The sequence below is a fragment of the Rhinopithecus bieti genome, unplaced genomic scaffold (genome assembly GCF_001698545.2).
Source record: "Rhinopithecus bieti isolate Rb0 unplaced genomic scaffold, ASM169854v2 scaffold_33937, whole genome shotgun sequence".
Classification (NCBI taxonomy): Eukaryota; Metazoa; Chordata; class Mammalia; order Primates; family Cercopithecidae; genus Rhinopithecus; species Rhinopithecus bieti.
Window position 1 is genome coordinate 753,434 of NW_016814873.1, and position 21,997 is coordinate 775,430.

The 21,997-nt window shown below is 51.5% G+C and overlaps 1 protein-coding gene across 1 annotated transcript in view; it reads right to left on the minus strand.

The window, feature by feature from the left end:
• The window catches only part of MEX3A (mex-3 RNA binding family member A), a 44,378-nt gene that overhangs the window by 20,300 nt on the left and 2,081 nt on the right, over positions 1-21,997 (minus strand). Inside the window, exons 2-7 of the mRNA XM_017852421.1 lie at positions 21,744-21,820; positions 20,739-20,804; positions 15,790-15,913; positions 15,425-15,485; positions 14,376-14,497; positions 14,126-14,224 (exon numbers count right to left, since the gene is read on the minus strand). Coding sequence (XP_017707910.1) covers positions 14,126-14,224; positions 14,376-14,497; positions 15,425-15,485; positions 15,790-15,913; positions 20,739-20,804; positions 21,744-21,820 — 549 coding nt within the window. The remainder of the gene's footprint in view (positions 1-14,125; positions 14,225-14,375; positions 14,498-15,424; positions 15,486-15,789; positions 15,914-20,738; positions 20,805-21,743; positions 21,821-21,997) is intronic.

Below are 21,997 nucleotides of genomic sequence, written 5' to 3' on the forward strand. Positions count from 1 at the left end.
GCCGCCAAAACATATTTTTTAATTAGCCACGTATGGTGAGGTGCTCTTGTAGTCTCAGCTATTTAGGAGGCTGAGATGGGAGGAGCACTTGAGTTCAAGGTTACAGTGAGCTGTGATCGTGCCAGTGCACTCCAGACTGGGTGACGGAGCGAGATCCCATCACTATTCAAAAATTTACAAAAAGGCTGGGCGCAGTGGCTCCTGTCTGTAATCCAAGCACTTTGGGAGGTCGAGACAGGTGGATCACTTGAGATCGGGAGTTTGAGACCAGCCTAGCCAACATGGTGAAACCTCGTCTCTACGAAAAATACGAAAAATTAGCCGGGTATGGTGGCGTGCACCTGTAATCCCAGCTATCAGGAGGCTGAAGCAGGAGAATTGCTTGAACCCGGGAGGTGGATGTTGCAGTGAGCTGAGATCACACTACTGCATTCCAGACTGGGGAACAGAATGAGACCTTGTCTCAAAATAAAATAAAATTAAAAAATGAAAGAAAGGATGGTCATGTGAGAATTTATACCAGCATTGGTTAGCTGTTGTTACTCTTAGTCTGCTTCCTTTGCTTCTGCCCCACTCCTTCCCCACACTCCCTTTCATCTGTCCTGAATTCTCTCCATGGTTTTGTCCAGCAGCCCCCAGGGAAAGCAGCTGCTGGTTTGGGAACTAGGAGCCCTGAATGTTTAGTGTTGGCTCTGCCCACAGCAGTCCAAACTGGCTCCTCTCCAGCTTCCGGTAAATGACATCACCATCCACCTGGTTGCTCCAGCCAGAAATCTGGAGCCATCTATGATTCCTCCCTTTCCCCAAACTTCCTCCCATCCAGTCCATCAACAAGTCCTTTCAACTGTGGATCAAGACGTTTCCCAGGTCCATAACATTCTCACCTTTTGCTACCATCCTGATTCAAGCCATCCTCACCTCCTGCCTCTAATATCCTCTGCCTGCTCTGCCCCCACTCTTGCCTCCCCTGTCCCCTTCAAATCATTCTCCACATAGTGGCCAGATACTTATTTTTTATTTTTATTTTTTTGAGACAAAGTCTTGCTCTGTCACCCAGGCTGAAGTGCAATGGTGTGATCTCGGCTCACTGCAAACTCTGCCTCCTGGATTTAAGCGATTCTCCTGTCTCTGCCTCCGGAGTAGCTAGGATTACAGGTGCCCGCCACCACGCCCAGCTAATTTTTTAGTAGAGACGGGGTTTCACCATGTTGGCCAGGCTGGTCTCAAACTCTTGACCTCAGGTGATCCCCCTGCCTCAGCCTCCCAAAGTGCTGGGATTATAGGCATGAGCCACTGCACCCAGCCCAAAGAGATCATTTTTTAAAAAATGAGATCACCACGAGGTCAGGAATTGAGACCATCCTGGCCAGCATGGTGAAACCTCACCTGAGGCAGGAGAACTGCTTGAACCCGGGAGGTGGAGGTTGCAGTGAGCCAAGATTGCGTGACTGCACTCCAGCCTGGTGACAGAGCAAAACTCCGTCTCAAAACAAAACAAAACAAAACAAAACAAAAAAAAAGAGGCCAGGTGTGGTGGCTCACACCTGTAATCCCAACACTTTGGGAGGCCAAGGCAGGTGGATCACCTGAGGTCAGGAGTTTGAGACCAGCCTGGGCAACATGGCAAAACCCCATCTCTACAAAAAATACAAAAATTAGCTGAGTTTGGTGGTAGGTGCCTATAATCCCAGCTACTTGGGAGGCTGAGGCAGGAGAATTGCTTGAAGTTGAGAGGTGGAGGTTGCAGTGAGCTGTGATCGTACCACTGCACTCCAGCTCTGGGCAACAGAGCGAGACTCCGTCTCAAAAAAAAAAAAAATGTTATCATGAAATGCTCCTGCTAAAAGCACTGTCTTAGTTCCCCATTGCCATTAGATTCACACTCCTTAGTATGGCGATGATGTCCTTCTTGTCCTGGCCAGCTCCTGCCCACCTCTCCAGCCCATCCTGCCCCTCCTTGCCATTCTGTACTCCAGCCACATGGACTTTTTTTTTTTTTTTTTTTTTTTTTTTTTTTTTTTTTTTGAGACGGAGGAGTCTTGCCGTGTTTATGCTGGAGTGCAGCAGTGCAATCTCGGCTCACTACAACTTCCACCTCCTGGGTTCAAGCAATTCTCCTGCCTCAGCCTCCCAAGTATCTAGGATTACAGATGCCTGCCACCACGTTCAGCTAATTTTTGTATTTTTTGTAGAGACAGGGTTTCACCATGTTGGCCAGGCTGGTTCAAACTCCTGACCTCAGGTGATCCACCCACCTTGGCCCCCCAAAGTGCTGGGATTACAGGTGTGAGCCACCGCGCCCAGCCCACATGGACTTTCTTTCAGGTTTTGGTCTGTGCTATCATCATCTGCTATTCCCCAACCCTTCACCTGGTTAATGTTTGTTCATCTTGCAGGACTCAATTTACATATCGATTTTTTTTTTTTTTTTTTTAGATAGGTTCTGGCTCTTTCACTCAGGCTAGAGTGCAGTGGCACAGTCTTGGCTCACTGCACCCTCTGACTCTTGGCTCAAGCCATCCTCTCACCTCAGCCTCCCAAGTAGCTGGGATTACAGGCGTGCGCCACCATGCTCAGCTAATTTTGTAGTTTTGTAGAGACAGAGTTTCTCTATATTGCCCAGGCTGATCTCAAACTTCTGAGCTCCAGTGATCTGCCCGCCTTGGCCTCCCAAAGTGCTGGGATTACTGGTGTGAACCACTGCACCCAGCTACATGTCACTTTTTCCTAGAAATCTCCCCTGGTCATTTCTGGGTATCCCTTACGATTCATTATGCTCTATTGTAACTGCATATTTACACTTCTGTTTCCCCAGTACACTGGAAGCTCTTTGAGAACAGGGACTAGATCTAGTCTACTTCTGTATTCTCAGCACCCAGCACAAAGTAGGTGCTTAATAAATGTTTGCCATTCAGAAACTGTGTATGCTCATCCATCCTTCCCTCTTGAACACCCTCTCCCTCGCCCATACATTGCCAAATATTCTACTTCTCCCCCTGCTTTTCTGGCATACCTTTCACTCCCACATCCAGCTCCGTCTCTCCTCTCCCCTTCCATCCCCACTCCCACACCTGGGCCCTCACAGCCTGCCCTCATCTGATCTCCAAGGGGCTACTGTCTGCATGAGGTTTAATATATCCCATCATTGGGTTCCTCTATTCTCCAGCACCTGGTCTGGGGCTCGTACACAGCAGGAACTCAATAGTGCTGCTAACTCACTGATGTGACTTGGTGGATGGCTCAGAAGGGATCCCTAAGCATGCATACACCTCCTCTCAGTCACTGCTAGTAAAACGAGTCTATCATGAGAAGTATACATGGGTCGCATGCTCCTAGACAGGCCCTCTCCATCCTCTAGGGCTTTGCACACACTGTTCTCTCTGCCTCGAACCCTCTCTCTCATTTTGACTATCTCCCACTCATCCTTCAGACCTGAACTGAAGTGGAGGAGTCATATCCTCTTTTTTTGAGACAGAGTCTTGCTCTGTCACCCAGGCTGGAGTGCAGTGGCGCAGTCTCGGCTCACTGCAATCTCCGCCTCCCGGGTTCAAGCGATTCTTCTGCCTCAACCTCCCAAGCAGCTGGGACTATGGGCGCACGCCACCATGCCCAGCTACTGACTAATTTTTGTATTTTTATTAGAGATGTGGTTGCACCATATTGGCCAGGCTGGTCTTGAACTCCTGACCTTAGGTCATCGGCCCTCCTCAGCCTCCCAAAGTGATGGAATTACAGGCGTTAGCCACCGTGCCCAGCCAACTCCCAGTGCTTTCAAAGCCAGTTTGTGTATTTGTGTTACTCAGACTGATCGCTCTTCATGAGTAAGGGATGTGTCTCTCCAAAACCTAGCATAGAGGAGGCATTCAATAAAAATTTGTTGAGTAAATGATTGACTGAATGAATGGAAGGAATAAAATGACCATGTGATACTGAACGAGTCACTTCCCATCTCAGTTTCCTTTTCTCAAAAGAGTAGGAGGGTAGGAGAATGCGAACAGTGGTGTGCTGGCAAATGTTTAATAACCACAGTGGAGAAAGTCCTGGTTTGTGGCAGTTGCCAATTTCCACTGGGTAAATTCTCTCACCGTGGTTGATTTCAGTGTGAACAGTGGGCTCTCACCAGCAGGTGCAAGCCCCTGCAGGTGGAGTAATTTGAGCCAGATGACCTCCAAGACACTTTTTTTTTTGAGACGGAATGTCACTCTTGTCGCTCAGGCTGGAGTGCAGTGGCACAATCTTGGCTCGCTGCAACCTCCGCCTCCTGGGTTCAAGCAGTTCTCCTGCCTCAGCCTCCTGAGTAACTGGGATTACAGGCACCTGCCACCACACCCAGCTAATTTTTTTTTTTTTGTATTTTTAGTAGAGACGGGGTTTTGCCATGTTGGGCAGGCTGGTCTCGAGCTCCTGACCTCAGGTGATCCACCCGCCTTAGACTCCCAAAGTGCTGGAATTACAGGTGTGAGCCACTGCGCCCAGCATCCAAGACACTTCTAATGCCAACATCCTTGTACTAGGCCCTCTTCCAGCTCCCCCAGGAGTCTGGGGGTTAGAGGTCAGGCTGCCCCCAACTCTGTTACCTCCCCACACTTCTAACTAATTGTTGTGTTCAGTCCCAGAACCTGGAGAGTTACACTCAGGCTGCCTGGTTCAACTTATTGCCCATATCCTAGAGGGACTTGCGTGCCCTTCCAGGTGGGTAACTGTACATGTCTCTCCCAGGCAGCCTTCACAGACTACTCAGGGGCTATGGATTGGCTCCAGCCCTGGCACTGAGACTTGAGCAGAGGCGTGATCTACTCTGACCTCCTGTGTTTCTGCTCCCCACCTTCCCACACTGCCCAGGGCTCCCTGAGAGTGATGCTGAGTCTAGTCTCAGCTTTTACGTTGCTTTGCTTTTGACCTCTGACCCAACACATGCCTCCTTTCCCTCGGAATTCTTGATTTTCTCCCTGGCTTTCCTCCACCTTCCTGGGTGTTCCTTTTTGGTCTTCTTTACCCATCTCTCCTCCTGTGTCTGCACAGCCAGGGGCTCCCCACTCTGTTTCCTCTGCCTGGAACACACTTGCTTCTCCCCTTCTGCCTGGCTATTCAAGCAGGATCCTGTAGGTGGGTGGCAGTGCACTGTGTAGTACCTGTGAGCCCTATGCAAATTGCTGCACATCTCTGAACCTGTTTTCCCATCTATAAAGTGAAGCTAATAGTAGCAGTTACCTCATGGGATTGTTGTGCAGTTAGTGGGAAGAGACATGTAAAGTACTGACATACTGTCTAGTACACAGAAAGTGCTTAATAAATGTTGGTGATTATTATCCAGGACTCAGCTTAATCATCCCTTCCTCAGGCAGGACTACCACACAACCGCAGACTGGGTTAGGTGCCGGGTTCTCTGCACCCCAGCGTTTGGAGGCACTCATCACACATTAATTACTTTTTCCATGAAAATGAAAGCTGTCTTTGGCACCCAGATGGCACTGAGTAAATATCTGTGAATGAATAATGTGGACGACTGTCTCCTCTGGAAGTACACAGCCAGGGCCTCCTGCCACTCAGGACTAGCCTGGACGCACCCACAGGGAAGGAGAAGGTGGGGCTGGTCTCCACTGGGCCAGCAGGTGGCGCCAGCGCCTGTCAGTCTCTCCCCGTGGCCACCTCCCTTGCGCTTGCTCATCTCATGCCTGGGCGCTGAGGATTCTCTGCTGGGGCAGGAGAGATGGGGTCCTGAGGCCTGGGCGAAGTTCCAGGCCCTGGGGCTCGGGGGCAGACTCTCGCTCACCCCTCCCAGAAAGATGTTTTCCTAGGGGATGTCCAGCCTAACATGGCAGGGAAGGAAGTGGTGGCCACCAGGGAAAGGGACTGGCCTGAGGGGTTGGGGGTCCTGATGAGGCTGCTATTCTCTTGAGGACATGAAATGAGAGATGGTAAAGTCAGTCAGTGAGTCAAAAGCTGAGATCTAGGAACCAGACACAATGTGGGAGAAGCTGCGGTGAAATCAATCAGCAAGAGAGGAAGGGGAGGCCCGGTTTCCATGACAATGGTAGTGTTTGTGGCAAGCTGGGGACTCCTGGGTCCCCAGGGCCCGAGAGCAGTGATTCACCACAGGAAAGGGAAGGCTGCAGAGGGACCTGGTGCTGGGGACCGGATGCCTTGTGGCTCCTTCTCGCTGCTGAGCATGCATTCCCCCAGCCCAGGCCCTGGATCTCTGCCAGGTACTGGAGGGAAACTGAGGGATGGCAGAACTGAACCCCAGTAAGGGGCAGGCGCTTTGCTCCACGCTGTACATGCACACATCACTTATTGCTCACAACAGCCCTATGGAATGACTGTTATCCCTGTTTTATCAAAGAGGAAACTCTCAGCCTGGCCCATGGTGCCATGGGCAGGACATGAGTGGCAGAGCCAGGATTGGAACCCAGGCTAGCCTGACTCTTTACCATGCTTGGGAAGGCCCAGAAAGCAGAAAAGGAAGAGCAGGAGCATGGGAGTTAGAGGATGGTTCAGACCCCAGAGGAGATGGACCCCAAGTCCCCTAGCCTCCCTGCCTGCCTTGCCCTGTGTGAACCCAACACTGATGAGGGAAGCTGGCAAACTGCAGGGCCTAATATGGGCCAGAACCTGGGCAGCCAGCCTACCTCTCACTCTCCTCCAAACCCAAGAGAGTAGGCCCTGGTTCCACTCCATCCAACTGGATGGCGGCTCCCCCACCATTTTCTCTCTGCCCTGGTCCTAGGGGCAGGGGTGCGTGTGCGTGTGTGTGTGTGATCATCATGTCTACACCACCCACCACCATCACCCCATCCTCCAGCTTCTGCTATAACCTGGGAGTTCCCAGCCTCTCTTAGTCCCTGTCAGGATAGTTTCATTCTTGTTCAGCTTTGGGGCCCACACAATTTCAGTACAAGAGGGGTATGCCCATCTCACCCCAGGCCTTGATAGCATGCAAGAGGGTAGTTCAGGCCCTCATCATCTATTCCCTTGTAGTAGAAGGGATGGAGGTTGGAAAGACCTTAGAAATCTTCCAGTCTGGTTCTCTTGTTTTTTTGAAGGTGTGAAAACCGAGGATCATAGAAGGGGAGCAATTTTTCCGAGGTCACAGAGCAAGTGAATGGAAGAGTGAACTAGATTCCCTGTCCACAGACTTCAGGCTCTATAATCCCAGAAAGGACTTCTTGAATTTGGCATTGAGTTCTCGGGATGGGAGTCAGGTAGATGAACAGATGGAGTGAGACAGATGAAATGGGATAACCTAGCATAAAATGCCATGTGAAAAGAAGGTACACAACTCATGGCCCAACTATCTACCATGTTACATAGGAATAACTGAGGTGAGATCATGGGAAGGACTTCTCACATATGTAGGTTAGGAGTACAAGATCTGTGATCAAAATGGGCTGCGTGATCCCAGACAAATCACTTACCTTTTCTGAGCCCCAGTGATAACTCAGGATACCCTACCTGCAAGCTTGTAGGGAGGATGGAGGGGGTGGTGGGGGAGTACTTGTGAACTGTGGGGTGACATGAATGTTGTCAGTTGTCAGGGAAGGCAAGTCACGTCTAGTGGGACTGAGAGATAGAGCTACCCTGCAGTGCAAAGGTAAGGGGTAAGCCAAGATGCTCACACCTCCCACCCCCATCCTTGGGAGAGAAAGGGAGGAACATAAACTTCCAGTATGCTTGATACAAGCAACAGTTCTCCTCCCTGGGGGTGGGCAGCAGGTTCCTGTAGACCCCTGGGGTGCCCAGAGGCTGTGGGAAGCTGAGCACTAATTAGCTCTGGCTTTCTAATCGGGCTTAATTGCCTCCTTGTGATGGGCAATTAGGAGGCTGCATCAATTAGCACAGGGAGGTGACAACTCAGCTGGGGCTGGTCAGGGCTCCCCTTTGGCAGGGAGGGAGGGAGGGAGGCAGGCAAAGCCTTCCCCACTGTCAGCCCCTTCCTCCCCTTTGAAGGAGAGGGCCCTGGAGCCCTCTCCTTAGCAATTAGGCCTTAGCTCCTTAGCTCCTAGGAGCTACTAGGCTTCTAGGCCTGGATTGTGGCTTTTCAGATCTTGGTTTACCCACTTTGACTGACTCTCTGACGTTTCTGCCCAGAGGAGACTTACATTCTGGGCCTAGCTCCACCACTGACTCCTTTGCAACTTTGGGGTTGACAGCTATGGAGTCCAGGTTGAGAATGTGGCCTTTGAAGCTAGGTCTCTAGGGTTTGAATCCCAGCTTCACCATTTATTAATTGTGCAACATTGGACGCTTCGTGCTTTGTTTTCTCACCTGTAAAATGGAACTGATAATAAAAGTTTCATCCTAGCTACGCATGAGGCTGAGGCAGGAGGATTGCTTGAGCCCAGGAGTTTAAGGCTGCAGTAAGGGACAACAGAGTAAGACCCCATTTCTAAAAAATAATTTAGGCTAGCCACAGTGGCTCACGCCTGTAATCACAGCACTTTGGGAGGCTGAGGAGGTGGATCACCTGAGCTTGGGAGTTCAAGACCAGCCTGGCCAACATGGCAAAAACCCTACGGGCTCCACTGAAAATACAGAAATTAGCCAGGCATAGTGCTGTAATCTCAGCTACTCAGGAGGCTGAGGCAGAATTGCTTGAGCTCAGGAGGCAGAGTCTGCAGTTAGCTGAGATCGTGCCACTGCACTCCAGCTTGGGTGACACAAAAAAAAAAAAAAGAAAGAAAAGAAAACGCCCATGTGTCATCTCAGATCAATTACTGAATCAAAATATCCAAGACTTTGGGCATTGACAGTTTTGAAAGCCCGCTTCCTCCAAGCAATGTTGATGCCCAGTGAGGGCTGAGATCACTGGATGAATGGTCTGGAAGGGCTCCATCCAGCCTGGCACAGCACCTCCCTGTCACATACCACCCAGGACCCTTCTGCATAGCCCTGGAGGTGCTACACTTTGGAATAGAGCTCATTACCACCAGTGTGGCTGGAAGCAGGTCGCTCCCCACTTTTAGAGGGAGTTCTCCTCTATAAAATGAGAATAATGACCTTGCCATGCTCACCTCCCAGGGCTGCCCAGACATAATGTTTTACTAGTGGTAGGACCTGCTTTAAAGGGAGGCAATTATATTGTTCCTTCCCTTGATAAACTTTTATTGAGGCCTAGCGCATACCCCATCTCCTTTACACATGATGACTATGGAGTTAATAATTTCCTGGAGGGACCTGTCATGAACCATCAGACAAGTTAGGTCACAGGGCCAACCCCCTTTTATAGCTCCTGCTGGTTATGAAATGAGCCAAGGAATGGAAAGAGCCTAGAACAGGTCCTGACACATGGTGAGTGCTCTGTAAACAGTAGCTCTCCTTAACTATTGTTAGTGTGACTGTGCCCCAGGCTAGGTTGGAGAGAGGCCTGGTTGTAGCGCACACAGGGAGCTCAGCACACAGGGAGCTCAGACAAAGGGAGGCAGTGAAGGTGGGGCCTGCAGGAGGAAGGGGAGCTTAGAATGAGGTGCTGAGGAGTAAGCTGTGTGGGAAGAGTAGAGGAAGGAGTAGAGCACGTTGAGGGTACTGGTTGGTGATGGGGCTATAATGAGGATACTCTACTCAAACATGTATTGAGAACCTTCTATGCACCAGGCACTGTGCCAGGTGCTGGCAGAGCACTAGATCCACCCAGCCTCTACCCTCGAGGAGTCCCTCTAATGGGGGAAGACTTTACACATACACAGACAATGTCACAGACAGTGTGACAAGGGATATTGGTGGCGAGTGGGGATGCTTCATCCAGACTTAGTGGCACTTTTAGCTGAGCCTGGATGATGAGTAGGAGTTGATCAGAAGGTAAAGTAAGTGCCATGTCTGGAAAAATTAGTCAGGAAGCAATGACAGAGACTGAGATTGCTGCAATTTAGATAAGGCTAGAGATGCAAGCAGAGCCCGGGTGGCGGAGGGCTTTACAAATCAGGTCAAGGAATTTGGACTTATCCTAAATACAGTGTGGAGCCACTGTTAGTTTAAAGTCTTCTGGAAACGAAATGAGGCTTTCGTTTTGAAAAGGTCACTGTGAGCTGGGCGTGGCAGCTCATGCCTGTAATCCCAGCACTTTCAGGAGGTCAAGGTGGGAGGATCTCTTTGAGCCCAGCAGTTCGAGAACAGCCTGGGCAACAAAGTGAGACCCCATCTCTAAAAAAAATAAAAAATAAAAAAAATTAGTTGGGTGCGGTTGCATGAACCTGGTCCCAGCTACTCAGGAGGCTGAGGCAGGAGGATCACTTGAGCCCAGGAATTTTGGGTTGCAGTGAGCTATGATTGCACCAATGCACTCCAGCCTGCTGGATGACAAAGCAGGATCCTGGCTCAAAAGGAAGGAGGGAAGGAAGAGAGGGAGGGAAGGGAGGGAGGGAGGGAAGGAAGGGAGGGAGGGAGGGAGGGAAGGAGGGAATCACTGTGGGGAGGAGAAACGATGGGAGCAGAGGCAAGGGTGGAGGCAGAGAGACTGGTTGGGAGGCTGCTGCAGTTACCCAGGAAGGAAGGAAGGAAGGGAGGGAGGGAATCACTATAGTTTATAGAGGAGAAAGGACAGGAGCAGAGGGAAGGGTGGAGGCAGAGAGACTGGTGGGAGGCTGCTGCAGTTATCAAGGAAAGAAGGAAGGAAGGGAGGGAGGGAGGGAGGGAATCACTATAGTTTATAGAGGAGAAAGGACAGGAGCAGAGGGAAGGGTGGAGGCAGAGAGACTGGTTGGGAGGCTGCTGCAGTTACCTAGGTGGGGGTTGGTGGTGAGCAAACCAGAGAGCTGGAGGTAGTATATAGAACAGATAACAATTCTGGAGGTAGGAACCACAAGGACTTGGGGGCTCATTGGCCAAGGGAGATGAAGGAGGAGAGGCTGAGGAAGGAGGAGCATAGTGGAGCTGTGTGTTGGGAGACATGAACTCCATCTGAGATATTCAAGCAGTGATGATGAGTTATGGATGCTTAGGAATCACTCCTGGCCTGGGAATACTTGGGGTCCTCTTCTAAGAATTCTCAAGAGTGGAAGGCCACTCACCCTTGGCCCAGTGCCAAGCCCTCACCTTCCCTGGCCTCTCTGGGACAGGCTGGGAATTCCTGGCTCAGAAACACCCTGTTGGGGCAGGCTGGCCTTGATGCTCCCCAGCCTAAAGGGAGGAACGTGCCTGTGCACCTGCTCCGTGATACACGGGGGCGGGACAGTGGAGTGGAGGTGAGTGAATTCAGGGATGTTCCTCACTTCCTCCATCCTGGACTTCTAGCCTCAGTTGTGGCCCCATGAATGGATTCTGAGTAAGAGGCCAGAAAGCAAGTTCTCTGGGCCTGGGGTACAGAGGGCAGCAAGGTGCAGTTGACATACCCCAGACACCCAGGCAGGGCAAGCGCACCCAGGTTTTAGTCCTGGTTCTGTCACCTGTGGTTAGAAGCCTGGGAGCACTCAAGGGCTCATTCTTGCCTTAAAACTGGGTCTTCAAGACGGTTTGGTTTAGGTGGTGTGAATGAACCCTTCCGTCTTCACCCTCGAGAGAGCTGAATTTTCCCCCACCCGAGGTGTTCCACAGTGGGCAGAACGCCACAGCCCGGTCGGCCCTGGCCCACCCAGTGCTCATCTCCATTTCCAGCCCCTCCCGGGCGCCTCTGGCCTCCTGCAGCCGGCTCTTTGTGCTCCCTCATTAAGCTTTGGTTTCTGTGGGAATGTGACTTGAATTAACTCTTGGGAGAAAAATCACAGAAACCAGGAAAGGGGGGCCATAGAGAGGGGGCAGTGAGTCACGTTTCCATGTGTATTTTTCAAACTTTCCGATGGGAGTTTGGAAAACAACAGTCTTTTGGTTGCCAGCTTAGCCCCGGCTCTCCAAGGGTCCCACACGCTGTTTCTATAGGTCTTCCAGTAACTGCTGCGCCCCGGCCCACCCTTCAGGTCTGCCTTATTTCCTGGGATCCCTTCCCACTTCTCCCTGGGGACTTGTGCTGTTGCAGAGGCACTGAGAAGTCCCTCCTTGTGGTGCAGCTTCTGTCCCCTGGTTTCATTTCACAGCCAAGCCCTCATCTATCCTTGCCTCAAGGTGGACCCATGGGTGCTGCAGCTGAGCTGGGGACTTTGTCCCTGCAGCTGCTCTGGCCAACCCTCCAACCCTGGAGAACCTCCATAGGCACTAGGAAGCCCTGGGCTCTAGGAACCTCCTTCCCACCCCCGCAGCTTCTGCTTTGTGTCCTCCCTACCAGTCCTTCCCGCCCATCTCTGCAGCCCAATTTCCAGAGGGCCTGTGGCTAAGGATGAGAAGCCAGCGATCGATCCCCAGGGAGAAGCCTTGCAGAGGAGGGTCCTCACCCTAATGAGGCCACCAAGGAAGAGGATCCCCAGTATGCCCCTCTTGTGTGCTGCGCCCTCACACTTCCTCTGTCTGGGACTCCTCTAACAGCCGTGGGGAGGGTGCCAGGATCCCCATTTTGCATAGAGTAGCTGAGGCTCAGCCAGGAAAATGGGTGGGAACCTTGAGGATGGTGGGCAGACGGTGGCCCCTTTGAGGAGGAGATGGGAGGGCAGCACATACCCCTAGCCAACCCCTCCTTGCAAGCCCTGATTGGGGCGGGGAAGAGGAAGGGGTCCTGGACTAGCTCTCCTCTGTCCCCTCTCCGGGGGCTGCCCCCTCCCAGTTTCTGACTAATCCTTTCCATCGGCAGTGGCACATCCTGCCCCTGCTGTGCCTGTGCCAGCAACAGCCCACATCACAGGGCCACATCTGGCTTCATTTGAACATACCCCACCCTCCCCCTTCTTTATCCCTCAAGGCCCTCCACTGCGCAAGGACTGGAGTAGGGAGTGGTCCTCTGGACCCCCTTCTCTGGCTCCACCAGTCCTGTTTCCCTGCCCCTTCGAAGCCTCTAGTGGAGTCACTGCTTTCCTTCCCCGAACCCGGCCTCAGTTCCTGGGACATCCTGGCTCCATTCTTCAGCGCACCCTCCCTCACCATCTCCAGACTCCTTGGCTCCCCCATTCCCAGTCCCCACTGAAAGAGGGTTTGGGAAGGGGGCATTTTGCAAGGTCTGAGCCCCAAGAGATGTCCCAGAGTAGAGGGAAGGCTTGGCAGCCCAGGGATTAATTTCCCCTAGCCCAGCCCTCTGGCATATTGCCAGCTTGGGCATGTTGGGGGGCAGGGGGCAGGATGATCCCAAGATGTGCGTGTATGGAGGGGTATAGCTCAGCCTCCCAGCTGGGGTGGGGAGCAGGTGGCTCACGCCTGTGTAGGCTGGCTTTTGTTGGGGAGGAGCCTGGAAGGGCCTGCAGCTACTGGCCTCCCTCCTCCTTCCTCCTTGCTTAGCAACTGTTGTCATCTGGTAAATATTTGCCCCAACAGGATCTGGGGCTGGAGCACTGGCGTCAGCCAAGGTAGTTGCCCGCTCCTCAATTTCTGAGCCTCCCCTCTGTTTCCAGAGCCCCCTGGCCTGGATTCTAAATGTGGGCCTCACCCCCTCCCTCATGGTTGACTTCCTCCCTAACCTCCTCCCTTTCCCCCTTTTACTCTCTTTCATCCCCACTCACCCTCTGTGCCCAGGTCTCTCTGGTCCATCCTCCACTCCTGGATCCATTCACCAAGGGACCTGAGTGAGGTCCCACCCCCTAAGCCACACAGGTCCTCTGCTTCTTCCCCACTACATCTCACTGGGAGCCCAGCCTGGCTACAGCTCCTAGTACGTAGTTGGTGCTCAGTGAGCCCCAACATCTCTTTCCTTTCCTCCAACAGGAAACACACCCTCCACCTCTAAACCTTAGCTCCACCAAGCTCCAAGGGGAGAGAAGAGAAGGCGTATGGGAATGTTTTGCTGGACCCCATAATGCACTCCCAGGCCAGGAAGCTCTGCATCAGGAAGCCAGCACCATTTTCACCTCCTCTGGTGTAGGACTGAGGGGACCGTGGCCAAGAGGAAACAGATGCCCCCTTAGCTCCTCCCTGGGTAGCCTGAGCAGGCCAGGACCTGAGAGCATGCCAGCTTTAGCCTGTCTTCCTGTCCTGTCTTCCTATCCTTCCCAGCCAGACCCCTGTCACCCTCCTCCCCCAGTGGTTTTCTCATTACCTGTCACTGATGGAGAGCCCCTTCAGAGGTCAAGGCCAAAGTGAGGTGGGCTCTTGGTGTGCTCTGTGCAAGGTTTGAGCTCACCCGGCAAAGAGGGCCAATGGGGTGCTCCTCTGGGGCGGGCCTGTGGGCTGGCTTAGGGATAGCGGACAGGGGAATCTGGGGAGTTGGACTAATGTGGGTCTAGAAGGGAGGTGGTTGGGCTGCATGATGCCTTAAGACTCCTCCCAGCTCTGAAGTTCTACTTCTAGGCAATGAATGATGAAACGCTGGCCCAAGCGCAGTCCATTCCCCATCCCACAGGGTGGAGACCCTGGCCATCCCCTTACCCTACTTGGCAGCCCCCTTCCCCACTTCTCCTGAGAGTGCCCCTTGCTTCACCCAGTCGCCAGGAAATCTGCAGATTCACCACCACCCTCCTGGCTGGGAGTTCACTTTCCCAGTTGACCCCCTGGCCTGAGGCCAGAGGAGTGCCTTCAAAGGGGACCTTGAGGAGTGTGGGGGCTGCTCGGGCTGTGGACTGGGGTGGATTCACCATGGAGCAAAGGAAAGTGAAGCTTCAGGGCCTCTCAGTTGCATGGGCCCTTTGAAGACCTCAAGAGGAGCCCTGCCAAACTTTCCACACCATCCCATGTCCATAACATTTGCAAAAAGATCATTTTGTATTTCTTAAAGAGGACCTCCCCACAAAATTGTATGCACTTCAGGTTGAATGAACAACTGTCCCTATTTTAGCATTAAAAGTCCCTTATCTGGCCGGGCGCGGTGGCTCATGCCTGTAATCCCAGCACTTTGGGAGGCCGAGGAGGGCGGATCACGAGGTCAGCAGATTGAGACCATCCTGGCTAACACAGTGAAACCCTGTCCTACTAAAAAAAAAAAGTACAAGAAAATACAAAAAAAAAAAACATACCCAGGCGTACGCGTGGCGGTTCGCCTGTAGTCCCAGCTACCTGAGGAGGTGAGGCAAGGAGAATGGCGTGAATCCAGGGCGGGTTGAAACTAGGCGAGGATCCGCGCCACGTGCACTCCAGGCCTGGGAGACAGAGCAAGGACTCCGCTCAAAAAAAAAAAAAAAAAAAAAAATTCCCTTATCCTAGGTCCCCGGCAAACCCAGGGCAATTGTCCACCCTAGCTTCAGACTCCACAAACATTTATCTAACACTGGGATGGGGGTAAGGGAGAAAGGGAATCCTTTTCTGCCTCACTTCCTGGAAATGTGTAGTGGCGCGAGCCGTGGGGCGAGGGGGCCCTCTCCTCCAGCTCCAGTCCTGGAGTTGTGGCGCTTCTGTTTGTTTCCTTGGCAACAGGGAAAGGAAACCCCCATTTAGGAGGCCGGGGAGGCCCCAGCAACCGCGCACACACAGAGACACACAGACTCACACGCGGCCGCCCACACGCAGCCGCCTGCGTCAGCACCAGCCGTCAAGCCCTCGCTGCCAGGCTGCGGGGTGTGGAGTGGGGAGAATAGCTCCGCCTGAGTCCAGTCCGACTACCCGCCCCTACTGATTTGCCTGGGACGCCGCCGGTCCACATGGCCCCACCCACGCCTCTGGGGCCCCGCCCCGTCCGCCCATTAACACCTTCCCCCAGATGGTGAGGGGCCAAAGCTGGGGGATGGACAAGAGAAAGGAAGGAGATGTCACTGCTGAATTTCTGCTGAATTTCCTTCTGCCTGCTGCCCGATTTCTATTTGACTGGCAATAGTCTGGTGTCTATTGTGACAGTTCAGGGAGCCTGAGACTCACAAGTGGGGTGGCGATTTGGGCCTGGTTGGGTGGGGGAGGTGGTTTGGAATGCCGGGAATGGAACTCCTGGGGAGACTGTAGGATTCCGCAGTTGAATTGGGTTCCTTGGGATCTGGGTGGGGATCTGGGTGGAAGAGGGAGGGAGTATATTTAACCTGGAGGCAGAAACCTGGGGTTTGGGCCTGTTTCTGTCACTTAACAGCTGTGTGGTCTGGAGACAGTCAGTTAGCCTGCCCAAGCCTCTGTCTCCTCAGCTGTAATATGCAGATAATGGCGCTTGCCTGTGCACTTCAAAGAAATTTGAGAAGGCTAAGGTAGTAACCTTGATTGTGAAAGGCTTGTCACCTGGGGGACCTAGGCAGGTGGGAGGGCTCGGTTACTACTTATTATCCAGTTGCCCCTCAAGCCCAGCTGGCTCAGCGAGCCCAGCAGCCACTTCCCAACATTGCAGGAACCCATGCCAGTCCCTAAGTGGACCGGGTACTTGTCATCTGTCCAGTGTGGCTGCCCTGTCTCCCGTGGCAGCGTGGCACTGAGCTGGAGTGCTGTCTTGGAGGTTTTGGCCCTGCCTGGCTGTGTGACTTTGGGTAAATCTTTCCTCCTCTGGCCTCAGAAGTCCACTTATAAAGAAAGGGGCTTATTCCTCAGAGCCCAGGGGCCTCCTGGAAGCAGGGCTGAGGGGATCAACGAGGCAGGGGCCTCAAGCTCCTTAAGTAGAGAAGCTCTGCCTGTCATTTAGTAGATTGTGCTTTTTGGGTGAGATTTCATTTGAGCGAGGGGGATCTCTGACTTTACAAATAGCTGTCATTCACTTGCTCCATCTAAGGGCCTGCTTCTCACCCACCATCACCTATGAGCCTGCCTCATTCCCCCTTGCTGAGCCTGGGTGAGAAGAAATCTACTCAGCTGTGCTACCTCAGGTCAATTACTCAACCTTGTGGAGTTTGTTTTTTTTTTTTTTTTTTTTGAGACGGAGTCTCACTGTCATCCAGGCTGGAGTGCAGTGGCTTGATCTCCTGCCTCAGCTCCCTGAGTAGCTGGGATTACAGGTGCATGCCACCACGCCCAGCTGATTTTTTTTTTTTTTTTTTTTTTTGATTTTTGGTAGAAACGGAGTTTTACCATGTTGGCCAGGTGGGCCTTGAACTCCTGACCTCAAGTGATCCACCCACCTTAGCCTCCCAAAATGCTGAGATTACAGGTGTGAGCCACTGCTCCCAGCTGGAGTTTGGGTTCTTGACACATAAAATGCAGATAATAATACCTACCTCATAAGACTGAGATTAAATGGGATCACCTCCACATAGCCCCTAGCCTGGTTCCTGGCACATGGCAGCCACTTAAGAATGGGCACACTCTTCCACTGTCAACGTTATAACTATCACCTGCACACAAGTGACTTAGCACTTCTATCGTTGTTTAATACTCTGTAGTCAAAGGATGAATAAGACCCTCTCTCAAGAACTCACTGTAAAGAGCTTCCCAAACCATGTCCTAGGATCTCCAAGTCACCTCCACCTCCTCAGACCCTCCTCCAAAGAGTCGCCTCTCTCTGACTCCTACCTGTCCAGGATTCTAGCCACCTCATGGTAAGATCTTGGCTTTCCGATTCAGGCAAACTCATATTAAATTTTCAGTTCTGGCCAGGCGTAGGCTCATTCCTGTAATCCCAGCACTTTGGGAGACTGAGGCGGGCAAATCACCTGAGGTCAGGAGTTACATGGTGAAACCCCATCTCTACTAAAGATACAAAAAAATTAGCTGGGCGTAGTGGCACATGGTTGTAGTCCCAGCTACTCAGGAGGCTGAGGCAGGAGAATCGCTTGAATTCAGGAGGTGGAGGTTGCAGTGAGCTGAGATCATGCCATTGCACTCCAGCCTGGGCAACAAGCAAAACTCCGTCTCAAAAAAAAAAAAAAAAAAAAAAAAAAATCCAGTTCTGTTACTAACCATATGCCTTTAGACAAGTGATTCTCAATAGGGGTAATTTTATCCCCAGGGGATGTTAGGCAATGCCTGAAGATATTTTGATTGTCATAACTGGAGGGGAGGTGCTACTGGCCAAAAGTCGGGAGAGGCTAGGGATGTTACAAACCATCTCAGAGTACAAAGAACCTTTCCTGACAACAAAGAATTATCTGGCCCCAAATTCAGTAGTGCCAAGGTTGAGAAACCTGACCTTAAATGAATAATTTAATGTTTCTGGGCTTCAGTTTCCTCATCTGTAAAATAGGGCTATTAATAGTATCTACCTTATAGAGCTATTGTATAGGTCCAAAAAAATAATGCAAGTACCTAGTGCCTAATAATAAAGGTAGTCCATAAATATTCCTTATACTAATCATTATTAGCATGTTTCTGGAATCCCTCCTGGCTTCATCACTCAGCTGAGCCCACCCGACCCTAGTTTGGCTTATTTCTTGCCAAGGCCAGTACTTCTGACCCTTTCTTCACTAGTCTTGATGCTTTCCTTCTCTCCTTGACCTCAAGGCCTATCAGGAAGCTAGAAGCCTCTCCCTCAGGCACCAGGTCCCTGCCTCCACCTCCCACTTCTCCCTTCTCGTCTCTCTTCCCACTTTTCCAGCGTTACCTCTAGTGGCTCCCCATGCCTCTCGGCAGGTCAGAGCACACTCAGCTCTTTCCCACTTCAGCACCTCTGCACAGACTTCCTCCAGCCAAAGTGGCAGAAGACAGAGAAGCATGTCCAGGATTTGGACCAGACTAGACTACCTGGTCCCCAGTTCTGCACTGGGCCTGTTAAGGCCTAGTTTTAGGAAAGTCAGCCTCACCTGCAAAGCAGGGAAATAATTTCCAGGTTGTTCTATGGACCTAGTTGAGAATGTATGAAAACATGCAACAACTATAAAGATTGTTAAAATGTAAGTTATTCACTGTGTGAGCACTATTCTGCTAAATGTGTGCATGTGTATATATATGTGTGTGTGTGTATATCTATATATATACATACATATGTAACTTTTTTTTGAGATAGGGTCTCACTCTGTCGCTCAGGCTGAAGTGTAGTAGTACAATCACAGCTCACTGCAGCCTCGACCTCCCAAGCTCAGGTGATCCTCCCATCTTAGCCTCCTGGGTAGCTGGGACTACAGGCACGTGCCACCACCTCCAGCTATTTTTTTTTTTTTTTTTTTTTTTAGAGATGGGGTTTCGCTATATTGGCCAGGCTGGTCTTGAACTCCTGGGCTCAAACAATCTGCAGTCTGCCTGTCTCAGACTCCCAAAGCATTGGGATTATGGGCGTAAGCCACCATGCTCAGCCTCTGCTTTACATTTTTATTTCCATAGCTCCTACCATGTTCTAACAAAATATAACTTTTTCTTTGGTTTATTGACTGTCTCCCTCCACTGTAATGTCAGCTCCACAAGGGTAGGGATTTTTGTCTGTTTTATTCACTGTATCCCTGGTGTCTAGAATAGTTCCTGGTATATAGTAGATGTTCAGTAAATATTTGTTGAATGAGTGAATTCTCTATGTATAAGGCAACTCTGTAAAGCCCCTAAATCTACCTTCTCCAAGAAGCCCTCCTTCAAATATATGTTACCTTATTTAGTTATTGCACATCCCCATTTTGCAGATGATGAAACTAAAGCAGAAACAAATGCAAAAACTTGTCCAGAGTCACTGCTTGAAAACTGGCAGGGCCAGATGCATTTGTTTATCCAAGAAACCCTGAGAGGGCTGGGCATGGTGACTGGCATCTGTGATCCCAGCACTTTGGGAGGCTGAGGTGAGGATCACTTGACCCCAGGAGTTCAAGACCAACCTGGGCAACATAGTGAGACCCCATCTCTTAAAAAAATAAAGAGGTTGGGTGCGGTGGCTCATGCCTATAATCCCAGCACTTTGAGAGGCCAAGGCAGGCAGATCATCTGAGGTCAGGAGTTCGAGACCAGCCTGGCCAACATGGCAAAACCCCGTCTCTACTAAAAATACAAAAATTAGCTGGGTGTGATGGTGGGCGCCCGTAATCCCAGCAACCTGGGAGGCTGAGGCAGGAAAATCGCTTGAACCTGGAAGGCGGAGGTTGCAGTAAGCTGAGATTGTACCACTGCACTCCAGTCTGGGCAACAGAGTGAGACTCCATCTCAAAAAAAAAAAAAAAAAAAACAAAAAAAAACGAAACACTGAGTGCCTGCTGTGTCACAGAGGGAAGACCAGGATGCTATAAGAACACAGAGGATCCCCCCCAACCCCCACCTAGGTCATTGGTCTTCAAGATAAAGTGCCCAGGCCTAGTGCAGTGGCTCGCGCCTGTAATCTCACACTTTGGGAGGCTAAGGCAAGGCGGGGGATCACTTGACGACAGGAGTTTGAGACCAGCCTGGCCAACATGGTGAAACCTCGTCTCTACTAAAAATACAAAAATTAGCCGGGTGTGGTGGCACACGCCTGTAATTTTAGCTACTCGGGAGGCTGAGGCAGGAGAAACGCTTGAACCTGGGAGAAAGAGGTTGCAGTGAGCTGAGATTGTACTGTTGCACTCCAGCCTGGGTGACAAGAGCAAAACTCTGTCTCAAAAAAAAAAAAAAAAAAAGCTCAAACTGTCCCTTGGACCCAACCACTGTATTCTGATTTCACTCATGAATGCTCCAGCTCCCAGACTTCTGGGATCCCTTTGGAATTAATCCAATTCAGAGTCCTCCACTGCACTTTAATCATTTGTACTTGTTGGTTTTGCTTCTCCCTCTGTCTTCCCCACTAGTGGGAGGCTCCCTTGAGAGCAAGCATAGTACTGCCATTACCCTGTGGCATAATGTGCAGAACTCTTGCACACCCAGGAGCTCAGTCCCTGTCTTTGATAGCCACTGTGCCCATACTACAGGTAAGAAAACTGAGGTCCAGAGAATTCAGTAGCGGATCTAGCATCACCCAGCAATTAAGAGGTAGGATTAGAACCTGGTCACCCTCTAGTCACCACTCCCATCACCTCTCACCTCCAGCAGACTCAGCTCCTCTGGACCTGGCTGCTGCTTCTGGGTTGGTGATTTTTGCCCTGGCAAAGGGAGAGCAGACTTATGACATCTGGGGTCCAGAGTTAGGATTGAATATTCAGGATAAGCGTTCACTTTGAAGTTCAGATTTAGGATTAAGGCCATTTTGATAGTGGTGGCAGGGAACCTTTAGAAAGAGCTTGCAGTGAAATTTGGGGTGCAAGCCCTCCTTCTTTCTCCTGCACCTTTTCCACAAGATGGGGAGATCTGGCCAGACACAGTGGCTCACACCTATAATCCCAGTGCTTTGGAAGGCTGAGGTGAGGATCACTTGAGGCCAGGAGTTACAGACCAAATTGGGCAACATAGCAAGACTCCGTCTCTATCATGGTAGCCTATAGTCTCAGCTACTCAGGAGGCTGAGATAAAATAATCACTTGAGCCCAGGAATTCAAGGTTGCAGTGAGCTATGATTCTGCCACCGCACTCCAGCCTGGGTGACAGAGCAAGATTCTCAAAAAAAGAGGGGGGAGGTCTAGGATAGGAAGGGTTAAGTGTGGTTTTGCTTTCCCAGCCTGGAAGGGAAGCCAGGCCAAGCAGCTTTGTAGGGGAAAAGGGGGCACTGAGTGCCAGGGAGGGGCTGAGGCAGTGGGAACAGCATGAGCCCTTCCCTCATGTTTCACTTTCTTTTTTTTTTTTGAGACGGAGTCTCGCTCTGCCGCCCAGGCTGGAGTGCAGTGGCCGGATCTCAGCTCACTGCAAGCTCCGCCTCCCGGGTTTACGCCATTCTCCTGCCTCAGCCTCCCAAGCAGCTGGGACTACAGGCGCCCGCCACGTCGCCCGGCTAGTTTTTTGTATTTTTTAGTAGAGACGGGGTTTCACCATGTTAGCCAGGATGGTCTCGATCTCCTGACCTCGTGATCCGCCCGTCTTGGCCTCCCAAAGTCCTGGGATTACAGGCTTGAGCCACCGCGCCCGGCCCTCATGTTTCACTTTCTTACCCCTCCTGCCTCTGCTTCTGGTTTGGAGAAGAACAAGACTTTTTATCGTCTGGGAAGCTGAGGGTGGGTGCCACGCCCTGAGGGAGAGAAGCCATATTCTGGGCCCCCTCACCTGGGTGCATCCCTAATGCTCACCATGCTGCCCAGGCACCCTCACTGAGATGAGAACTTTCCTTGTTCCCCTCCCCTAATAACCAAAGTTCCTGCCTTAATCCCACTCCAGTCCCTCATCCACCCCAAGGCCAGGCTTCAGA